This window comes from Lottia gigantea (assembly GCF_000327385.1).
Source record: "Lottia gigantea unplaced genomic scaffold LOTGIsca_80, whole genome shotgun sequence".
NCBI classification, from domain to species: Eukaryota; Metazoa; Mollusca; class Gastropoda; family Lottiidae; genus Lottia; species Lottia gigantea.
In genome coordinates, this window is record NW_008710663.1 from 155,983 (window position 1) to 168,124 (window position 12,142).

A 12,142-nucleotide genomic window follows, 5' to 3' on the forward strand; every position below is an offset into this window, starting at 1 on the left:
AGGTGTCCTAGAATGTGATTTAAAGAATGGATATAACTAATATCATCTTAATAATGGTATCTGAATGAATGAATAAATGAACTGAAAAAATGAATGAATGAATGAATGAATGATCCAATTTTTTGAATGGGAGTCAATGAAAGTATAAATAAAAAAATAAATGAATGAGAACTTACATTAGAGAGTATTAGGGGCTGACTCTCGTCAATGCCACCACTGACCTCAAACCCCCAGGGTTTCCCTCCTCTTAATACAACTTCAAAAGTTTTTTCCCGTGTGTTGGTCGCCGGATCAGTTAAAATATCCATAGTGAATAGATCTCACATATCATTCGACAATATTCCAGTTAAACTCAGAGTTAATTTCACTCAGAATAAGAGAAGAATTCGGTGTAACAAGGAGATATAAAATATTGTCAAGTTAAAACTGTGCACCCACCTGACGATAAGTCTACTTTGATTATACCAGTCGTACAGGTGTCCACTGTAAACCTGGTGTATGATAATCGAGACTACAGACAGTATAATTAACATGTAAATAAATACCTCGGAGGCGCATGACTGAATAACGGTTTTCAAAATCTTCCCTACCGAGCGATTTCAACGCCCGTTCGATATTTCCCACGACCCTTAAAATAGTTTAACGGTTAATTTTGATTTAAATTCATACTCCAATTGTATTTTATACTGATTTTTGTGAATGAATATCTAAATGAAATTGAGTTAGACTTAAAAAATCTTATTTGATGTCTGTAAGAATTTATCATTTAGTTAATTACAAAGGAAACAAATGCCATTTTAAAAAGTGTTACATGTATAATAGTTGAATGAATAAAGTACCATCAATTCAAGACACAAAGACAAATATAAAGGCTGAGATTAGATACCTTGGTTGAAAAATGTGGTTTATTTATGCAGATTATTCATGTCAAGACTTTAGAAATAAAAATATGAGGGGAGAAAAGGATCTTCGTGATGTACGGTTTGGAACTCAATCGTAACACCCCCACCCCACCTCACACACACCTTCCACAAACAATACGAAATGAACCCCTACAGTATAATTATGTGGACTGTGAAGTATTTAATTAATGCCTGTTTTGTATAGAGCTGTCAGTAATTGACGGTTACATGGCAAGCAAGTTACAGTTTAACATGTTTGCTGTCATCTTTTTTTTTATGTCGGTTTCCAAAGTGAAATATAATATCATAACTTGAAATCTTAAATTGTATCACACGTTTAGGCCTGTATTAGGACGTGAAATATTTTTTGTCGATTTTTTTATTTTTAGTAGGCTAGTTCGTCATATTGCTCAAGGCTTTTTATGTAATTGTCCCAAAACGTTACTTTTGTGAACGTGGGGTTTGGACGGGGATATTTTTGTAATGTGGGACTCTCCCTTTAAAACCACCTCGATCTGGATAATCTGATATAAACCACGTGTTTTATAACATACCATCATCCAGTCTTTCTACCGGAAGTTTACATCTTTAAAAGAAAGCCGCCATTATTTTACAGATCAAAACATTTTTAAACTCGGGGAAATTAAAAATGTCTTCTAATACGATCGACGATTTGACTACAAAATTGGCTGGAACAACTGTTGAAGCGAATACAGAGCTTGTTTATAAAAAGAAAAATTCTACGTTTAAACTGAATACAGCCCAGGATGGTTTGTAGTTTTACCATGTTTTTGTTCATTTTTTGTTTAGATGTAACAACCACCTTTCCGCTGCGCATTTGAGCTCGTCTTAGCTTACAGTAGCTATAGCAAAAATAATTTTTTAGTTGGAAAAAGTGAAAACAGAACCAAAAAATATTGAAAAATAAAAAAGTTATGCAATATTTAAGGTCAATAAAAAGTGGGCGTGGCAAAAGAATTTTTTTCTCTTTTTTGTTGAAATACAACCCGATAGCATAACTTGGTAATTTTTGAGGATAAATTTCTTGAAATTCTGAATGAAAATATATTCATATCTCCACTCGATGATAAACTGTACAGAATAAAAATATCTTGAGTCTTTGAGATATTCCATAGAATGGGGTAAATATTGGAGAAATATGGTCGTTATTTGTATGATTTCTTCACACTCATTTTATAAGTGATATACGGAACAAGTCATTGAGAAAATATGCCGTGTGTACCTGTAGTAGCCCGTAACAGAACACATACTTTTTGGGGTTGTCATTTGGCCATTTTTCAGATCGTCGATTCGCAGCGCCACCAGCGGCTGTTTGCATTGCTACTTACATACTGAAGGTTTTGAAATGATAGAAATCAATTCTAGACCTGATTGTGTCACATACTTTAAATAAAGTTCTGCTAAAGATTCCTCAGTGGCCTTAGTTGATAGAAGAGGCTGATTCCCTCAGTTGTAAAATTTCATGTTATCAGCCTAGCCTAGAGCATGCACTGTACACCATTTTTTACTCCCAATTTCACAAAGATAGAGCTACAGGTACCGGTACAAACCAAGTGTAGCCCAATGACAGTGTAATAATGACTAATGTTTTTACCTTAATAGCACAAGAATTGGTGACATCTATAGAAACCTTCAGCAACCTAAAAGCTTTAAGATTAGAAGGAAATACGCTGGGTATAGAAGCTGCTGAAGCTGTGGGCAAAGCTCTACAGAAACACCCCGAGTTTGAGGTTAGTATTTGGGTGGACATCGTTCCACAGAGTTATGGGGGAAAGGGTTGGCTGGCAGTATGACATGTAGTCAATGGGAAGTTATGTCCAGATAATTATTTGAATGGAACAATAAAAAAGCCATGTGTGCTACAAACTGTGCATGTTTAAGATTCCTAGACAGTTGAAAATAATATAAAGACCAATTTTATGTCACTGTCAATGCAAACTGGTCTCTGGAGCTCGAAAGAGAAAAAAGAATTTAGACAAGGGGATATGATATTATCTGTGTGTTGCTATCTGATATTATTTTTAGTAGTATTATGATTGTATTTCAGAGGGCGTTATGGAGTGATATGTTTACAGGCAGATTAAAAACAGAAATTCCACATGCACTGGTAAATTTTTCTAATACTATTTCTTCTGAATTCTTTCTTTCTTAGCATTCCATTATTAAAAATATGTCCCGATTATAAAACCTCTAAAAATCTATTAGGTAATAACTTTGAAAGCATCTTAAAATGGTAAAATCTCTCACTGCACCCCACATGAGAGCCTGCGACCCCACAGCCTTCAGCTGATATATTCAGTTTCCTCTATATTTTTTATTCCTTAATGGGATCTCTGGAAATTGTAAATTAAATGGATGGTGAAATTCAGTTCCATTAGAGTAAAAAGCTTTTTGTTATAGAAACATCTAGGAGCTGGTATAATGACAGCTGGAGCTAAGTTAGTGGAACTAGATCTCAGTGATAATGCGTTCGGTCCTAATGGTATGAACGGTCTGGTTGATTTATTACCAAGTTCTAGTTGTTATACTCTTAATATACTTAAACTTAATAATAACGGTTTGGGTATCACTGGTGGCAAGGTAAGTTTTATACTTCAGATATCTTTTTCTGGTCACAAGTTATCCTAAATATTAAATAATGAAACATAATTTTTTGTGGTATACTACTCCTGAGTTTTTAAGTACCGTACACAAGGTTTCAGCAATTTACATTGTCATCATCAGGTAAAAATCCCCACCCCTAAAGGATTTTTCTGCTAAATAGAGAGTTTATTTCCATCATTGTTCATTACTTGTTCATTGTATAACACGGGTTTCCCTTGTGTTGCGAATTGTTGTGACTTCAACCGACAACTTTGATGCTACAAGTCTAATAATTACCAGTATTCTTGTCTATACTTAGTAGGAGGAAGATTAGCTTTGAAGATAAGGGGAGAAACTCTACACTACCATAGAAACTCACTAAAAGTTACTTAGTTAACACAAAGGGAAGCTGAGTTGACAAACAATAAAGTTACATAGTAAGCATGCCCTACTTAACTGCAGTAGTTATAGTGGTGAAGCTCAGGATCAACATTCCAAGACATTGTGTTACATCATGTTAAATTATGTTATTTTGTAGATGTTAGCCAAGTGTTTAACAGAATGTTATGAAAACAGTAAAACAGCAGGGCGACCTCTGGCATTAAAAGTATTTATATCTGGTAGAAACAGGCTAGAAAACGATGGTACTAAAGCTCTGGCACAAGTCTTTAAGGTAGGTTTGATATACGTCATTATTAAATTATCTTCAAAGATATTTATATCCATCTGGAACTTATTGCATGTATACCTCATTGGCTAAAACTTCTGCAAAAATGGTGATTTGGATTGGAAATAAAAATTTAACATGAATTTTTTTTTAGATGATTGGTACATTAGAAAATATCTCGATGCCACAGAATGGTATTAACCCTCCAGGAATCTTGGCTCTAGTGGATGCCTTGAACACCAACCCCAATATAACAACATTAAACTTGAATGATAATACTGTCACAGAGAAAGGTGCCGTTTCATTAGTACAGGTGGGTATTGCTCTTAAAGGCAGAAGCAATTTTCCTGGTCAAGGTCATTGAAATATTTTTATGCCTTGATTGATGGAAGATTTACTGACATGTGATGTATTGATATGTGTTGGATTTTCTCTAATAAAGCAATCAGAAGGAAAACATTGATAATGCTAATATTTTAAAATGGACTCAAGGACCTAAAGGAAATTTTCTGTTTCCTCTGGATGAAAACATTTAAATTAAAGAGAGTTTTACATCTTTATTTCTGCACCTGTTTGGGTGAATAAAGACTGGATAAATAGTGTAAGAAATTTTTGAATATATTTCAGGTTTTACCCAAATTAACAAATTTAGAAATATTAAATCTTGGTGACTGTTTATTACGTAACGGTGGGGCCAAGAAATTAGCCACGGTTTTACAGGACAATAACCATAAATTAAAGGTAGGTGGATTTTATTTTTTTAGAAATGTAGATTACAGATTTTTCAATAAATTGCTCCATTAGTGTTGAAATGGTTATTAGTGAAATATCGAATACTTGTAGAATTCTGTTTTGCCTTTGATTGAGGTTTTTGATCTAATTGTGTAATAATGTGTTATATTTTTCAGGAGTTGATTCTATCAGGAAATGAGATCAAACAAGATGGCGCCAATGAAGTTATAGAATCTATAGAGAATAAACAGAATATACAAAAACTTGATCTAGATAGTAAGTTGTATTTTAGATTTTATTTGATTGAAATTCCAAATTTATGTCACCCAATTTTTGACATTTACATATTCATGAGCCTCGACAGAGTCGTACATTACAAAATAAAAGACAAATTTAAATAATAGATTTAGGGACATAGTTTTAGTAGAAGAGAATAAAGATACATAAATCTCTGAATGGCTTTTTTGATCTTTTACAGTCTACTTTTATACTACTGATTATGCTCATTAGGACAGACCACACCAAGCTGTGTATAATGAGGGAAATTTTGTGAGGACATCAGTATTATACTACTCCTTTTCTATGCCCAACTGTCCAGGGAACCCTCCTACCTGCACCTGATAAATTAAAATGGATTATCTTGACCTATGTCAGGATGTCAGGTAGAACCTTGACCGCATATTCTCAGATATGATCTTAGAGCTAGGATATCCTAGAAACTGTATTAGAAGTTAAGACCCCAGGACATCCTAGCTCTAAGATCGTTTCGAGAATATATGTCCAGGACACACTCTGGTTAGCAAACAACTGTCCAGCCATCTTCTAATAAGAGTTCTATTATTTCATATCTAGTAAAACTATGGTATAATTATTTCAGCTAACCAGTTTGGAGAAGAAGGATGTGATATAATAAGAGGCATGTTGGAAGCCATGAATAAAGAGGATATTTTGGAGTCTCTCAGGTGAGTTCCTTGTTATCTTTAATCAACATAAGAAGGTATTAATGCCAGGTTCAAAACATCAACTCAAATAAAGGATTCAGGAAATATATATATCGTAATACGCTTGTCAGAATCTCATGTTTGCTCTTTCTTATTGAATTATAAAGAGGTTCCTCAATTTTTTGAACAGTATTGGCATGGATTTGCACCATACATTCCAATTCTCAGTCAGCATCTTTTGCAGACGTCTGATTGAAATAAGAATGGTGCAAATCGATGCCATCAGTCTCCCCAATACACATAAAGTTTAGCAAACCTCTTTTCAATCCCACTCATTTGTTTGTGCTCTGTGATCCTATAGTAACATTCAACTTTTATTTTGGTTTTGGACCTCTGAAACTACATTTATTCTTACTGTATCAGCTTTCGTTTTATTTTTTATGGATTGTTTTATTTCAGTGGTGATGAAGGAACAGATGATGAAGAGGAGGATGAAGACGGAGAAGAAGATGATGATGATGTTGAGGTTTGTCAGGATTCTATAGGGATTCAAGCAATCAGACTTGAGCTGTTAAACACTAGTGCTGAAATAATACAACCATGGTGACTACTCACTAACTTGAGGGTCTTAGTTTATATTTAGAGGAAACCATGAGCTCAGACTGGAGCTTGTGAACATTGGGTGCTGAATTATCGTTGAATATTATTTTTTAAAAAGCCTTAAATGTAAAGATCAGATAAAATCTAACTTGTGTTGATTCTTCCAGAAGACTAAATTCAGATTGTTTTTCACTTTCAGGAGTCTGAAGGTGAAGAGGTCAATGACCCTGAATTACAGGTCAAAGGTCAATCATTAACCCCTCAGAAAAAGGTAAGAGATAAAATTTAGAACATTATTTTGACATATATTATGATGTAAATTATTATGTTAAAATAATTTTCGAATTTACTTCATTAACTATTACTATAAAAGAAACTCCAGGGGGCGCTCGATTGGTGAATTCTGCACATTTCGGGATATATTGAATCAAGGGAATGTTCAATAAAACAGTTTAGAGTGCGTTCCACTTGTGCCGAAAAAAAATAGGTGCAGACAGAATTCAAAATGGAGGAGAAGGAAATAGATTATCAACACAAGTTATATGGATATACTACTTCTAGTTTTTTACTTGATAACATTACCTGTATATGTTTCGAACGTAGTATGTAATAAACCTAGAAGTAGTATATCTATATAACTTGTGTTCTTAATGTTTACCTTCCTGCTTCTATATGTCTTACAAATTTTAAGGAAATAGATGGTTAAATTTTGACTGTGACATATCTGTTTCATTCTGTTTGATTGGTGGCAGAATTGGAAAACGAAACCTGTTCTAAACTCTCTAATCAAGTGCCACCAAGGCAACACTAATCCAACTTTTCTCCCTGCAAGACACAAATATTACCAAACTATTCCAGAATACTTTTACAACCAATCCAAAATTAATTTGAATATCTTTGTGTCTTGCAGGAGGAAGTTGTTCTGTCACCTACGATATCCAATACAAACCCATCAACATCTATCCCAGAATCCTTGAAAAACAGCTCTCCAGTTGTAGGAGATAAAAATGACAGCTTGGATTTAACAGAAGAGTTGGAAAAGTTAAAACTATCTTCTTGACGAAGGAGAATTTTAAGAACTTTTTAAAAACCCTGTGATTACTGTTTAATTGAAATTTTGAGAGCAAAAGATAAATAATAGAGCAAATGTCGAATCAGCATTGACTTAATTTTCTATTAAGTGAAAATTTATTACATTAAGAATTTCTCAATCATGTGACATTTGATTGACAGCTAGTCTTAGGCTCTAAGTAAGAATTGACTCAAGATGTGCATAAATACCTAAGCTAGACTCATGACTAGTTTATGACCTGTGATATAAGAACTCTATTAAACATTGAATAGTCAAATGAGGGTCAGTGGTGGAATAGAACCATGTTATAACTTAGCACGTCATTTTCGGGGCCTTGTTCAATGAATTTAACATACCATATAATAGTGTGGGCTGGATTATTCCCAAACTGTGATTGGTGTGATGGCATTTTATGCTGATTTCAGTAATCAATACAATTGTCTAAAATTGGATACAGTTGTATATACTTTTTGGGATCTCATTCCAAAAGTTTTGGACCAATGAAATTAAAGCTTTTGTATGACAAGTATGAAGGTTGTATTTGGGGTTTAAAGGATTATGGAGAGTTATCTTTATTGTCAAAAGTATTGCTGATAGCTCGTCATTATATGTATTATTGCGATATACTCTGGCATTTTTATTTTAATATTACGTCTTTCACAGTGTCCATTTTTATTATTCTCTTATTTAACTTTTTGAATTATGATGTCTGACTGGTCAATGGCAAATATTACTTAAAAAAGCAAAGTTATAAATTATTGACCAATCAGATGCCTGGAAGTTTAAAGAAATAATTTTAACCAATCAGATTTCCTAAAATAATAAAACGAAGATGTTATATCCCAGTTTATATCTATTAAATGTCTTTTATTCACCATTAAACTTTTTATAAATTCTTTTCTTTTGCCCTGGAGAATTAGAGAGGCTTTGAAAAATTGATTGTTGTGAATTTGTTTTCAGCAAATTTTTATCCCTATGAAATCTAAACCAAAACTAATAATCTTAGATAGAAGTCAGTTATTTGATGAGTCAATGAACCGCGATTCTTTCCTTCTTATCGATGCATTTCTTTGGATAAATGTAATCGCGATGTATCGACACGATTAATTTGTAGCCCCCATTAATAACAAATCCTAATGTGTATAAGAAATTATTGCAATAAATCTTATCGTTTGATGAATATTGAATCGCAACTTCAAGAATCGTTGCAGCCCTACAGATATTACAGTCTATTGTAATTCTTATTACAGAGAGCAGCCTTGGTACCAATCTGCTAGTTGGACAGGGGATAGTATTGTTTTTGAAAATACCTAGATGGGAACAAATACTTGTATCTTTTCTTGATTATAAAACCACACCCAATATTTAGCTAAATCTTTCACTTGGAAGAGATCATCAAACATTTATTAACAACAGTATGAGATTATAAGACGTTAATATTTTGTAGGTGACAGCTGGTGATTTTCTAGCTTTCCCCTCACCCACCAAATTACAACATCTCGGTGATAACAAAGGAGAAGCAATCAAGGCTGAATTAGGGGTAAGATGTTCTTTTTCATTCAGTCTGTCACATTAAAGGGCTTGTTAAGAGGTTAAGTGTATCAGGATCACCTATAGCATCAATTTGCATCATTCCAATTTTCAATCAGATGTCTGTGGTTCCTGCAATTCCACTAAAACTAAGTGTTTGATGATGACACTGATCAGGAATGGCCTAATATAAACACTTGTATTTTGTGGAATTGCTGGAACCATAGACCATAGTCTGATTGAAAATTGGAATGGTGCAAATTATTGTTATTCGTATCCCTGATAAACATAAAAAGTTTAGAAAACCTTCTCCAAATACCTTTAAGTTCTCGACTACATATTAAGACATGATGGCATAGACTTAAATAATTGTGTTTTGATCATTTGTACTGAGAATGATGTATTAGATCAGGAAATACAAGAGTGACATTTTTCTAAACTAACAGATATATTGAGTAATGGAGTATATGAATTATTTATAACAATATATTATTTTTCAGAATGAGAGTAATGATATAGAGAAAGTTGTAGATACTATTTTCAGGGTAAGTTTTTCTTTCTATTTTACTTTTGTTTGTATTTCACTTATTGATGCCAGTGAGAGTGGATAACCCTTTCAATACAAGTTGTCACTGTATAATTACATGAAAGCTGAACGGCTGGTGAAGCAGCTCCTAGTCCTACCATTGAAGTCCCATAAGTGAACATCATTCGCTTTAAGTTACAATATAATTTTCAGTTCAGGAGATATGATAGTTATTTTTACTCACTCTCGGTGCTCAGAGTCAATTTGGGTTCTTGATCTGTTTTTAAAGTAACATTTATCTGTTGATATAACTTTCAATTCATAACTTGTTTTCGTTTTATCTGTAGATTTCTAGTATTGTAACAGAAAGTGATGTTACCACCAAAACAACAGCTTGTCAATGTGCAGGTTAGTAGGTTACTTATATCGAAAAAAAAAACCATGTACATATGTTATAAGGTTTTTTGCGACTTTAGAATTTATCAAATGTATGAAATTTCTGACAGATGGATACAGCACTTCAATTCTATAGAATCTTATCTGCTAACATATCTATTTTAAAATGAATAAACTTTATTACTATTGAATTTTAAAAAGCTTAACAATCCTTTTTTCAGATGAGTTATTAAAGTCAATAGTCAAAGATGAATCCGAGAGTTCTTTATTTACTAATTTATACCTCGTTAAGCTGGGATTAATTAAGGTAAGTGAACACTCTGTTTCCAATCCTCGTTCACATTTTTTGGAATAGTTTTCTGTAAGTTTTTTTTTAGCTTAGTTAATCAGTTATAGTGTTCACAGCTTAATGTTTAAATTTGAGCCTTCTCCTCAATTGAAAGTTACATTGATGACCCAACCTTTTTCTTGAGACTGGTCCATGTTCTAGTGCTTCTGAATCAAATCAATCCCTGAAAATACTAATTGTTAAATGATAAATGTCTGTTGATATATTTACAGGGTGAAGACAAGAAATATCGTCCCCCAACAGACGTCAGTGGTCCACTGTTAGTTTTAACTCATATAATACAACAAGAATACATAGCTCATATCTCTCGTGAAATACTACAAATTTTTATTGCCAAGTAAGTACTTTTCATTACTTGTCTGGTGGGAGTCGTACGATTCAGCTGTTGATCTATATGCTCTGTGACAAATATTTGTTTGCCTTTTATGACCTTGACATAGAAAGACATTTGAATAGTGCATAGCTTATAAAGTAACAGAATTGATTTTTGATAGTACTGGACATGCTGATGGGTCTTGGAACTCCTATATGAGTTTAAATTTGACAATTTTTCAGCAACCATAACAAGGCTATCATGTAATCCAAATTCAACAGGTTGAGAATCATTTCGGACAGTAGGCCTATGTATCTTGTGACCCAGGTCCAACAGGTTGGGCATCAGTTCGGACAGAAAGCCTATGTATCTTGTGATCCAGGTCCAACAGGTTGGGCTGCAGTTTGGAGAGTAGACCTATGTATCATGTGATCCAGGTCCAACAGGTTGGGCTGCAGTTTGGACAGTAGACCTATGTATCTTGTAACCCAGGTCCAACAGGTTGGGCATCAGTTCGGACAGAAAGCCTATGTATCTTGTGATCCAGGTCCAACAGGTTGGGCTGCAGTTTGGAGAGTAGACCTATGTATCATGTGATCCAGATCCAACAGGTTGGGCTGCAGTTTGGACAGTAGACCTATGTATCTTGTAACCCAGGTCCAACAGGTTGGGCATCAGTTCGGACAGTAGGCCTGTGTATCTTGTGATCCAGGTCCAACAGGTTGGGAAGCAGTTTGGACAGAAAGCCTGTGTATCTTGTGATCCAGGTCCAACAGGTTGGGCTGCAGTTTGGACAGTAGGCCTATGTATCTTGTGATCCAGGTCCAACAGGTTGGGAAGCAGTTCGGACAGTAGACCTATGTATCTTGTGACCCAGGTCCAACGGTTGGGCTGCAGTTTGGACAGTAGGCCTATGTATCTTGTGACCCAGGTCCAACAGGTTGGGAAGCAGTTCGGACAGTAGGCCTATGTATCATGTGACCCAGGTCCAACGGGTTGGGCAGTATGTATCATGATAATTATTATATGTTGTATATTTTCAGAACTCATCCTGTATTAGATAAAGCTCAGTCAGCTCGACATCAGTTACTACAGACATTATACGCATTCTAAATCTCTACACAACTCAGATAATATAATAATCTAGCTTGAGATGACCAGCATTGTGTTATAGGAATTTCATTACTGAAAAAAACTTTTGGAGTGTTACCTCAAGAAGAGACATTGTGTAAAAAATGTTTTGAAAAACTGAACGCAGGGCTTATGAATATCATGGAAGAGTTAAATAGACTAGAGCTCATAACATACTGCTGACACATGATTAGATAAAATAAGTATTGCTATTTTGAAATAAAAGTACAGGTTATGTTTGTATGACAACTCCAGAGCACTAATTTCTCTACTGACATAAAGAAACATCATGAAGATTGTATATAGAGTAGAGAGGAACTTAATGTGAATGCTTTGTTATAAAATGGACAAATGGAATAAAGAGAGTGTGGACATTCAG

At 34.1% G+C, this 12,142-nt stretch overlaps 1 protein-coding gene across 1 annotated transcript; it reads left to right on the forward strand.

Annotated features, from left to right (window-relative positions):
- Positions 1-1,551: 1,551 nt before the first annotated feature.
- Positions 1,552-11,745, forward strand: LOTGIDRAFT_168884 (hypothetical protein; the record flags this gene model as incomplete). The annotated part of the gene is made up of 17 exons (XM_009067171.1): positions 1,552-1,672; positions 2,526-2,653; positions 2,971-3,030; positions 3,324-3,503; positions 4,045-4,179; positions 4,328-4,486; positions 4,801-4,914; positions 5,082-5,181; positions 5,783-5,867; positions 6,306-6,372; positions 6,646-6,717; positions 8,966-9,058; positions 9,549-9,593; positions 9,922-9,982; positions 10,192-10,277; positions 10,532-10,656; positions 11,676-11,745. The coding sequence occupies 17 exons, from the start codon at positions 1,552-1,554 to the stop codon at positions 11,743-11,745; spliced, it is 1,701 nt and encodes a 566-aa protein (XP_009065419.1).
- Between the last annotated feature and the right edge of the window lie 397 nt (positions 11,746-12,142).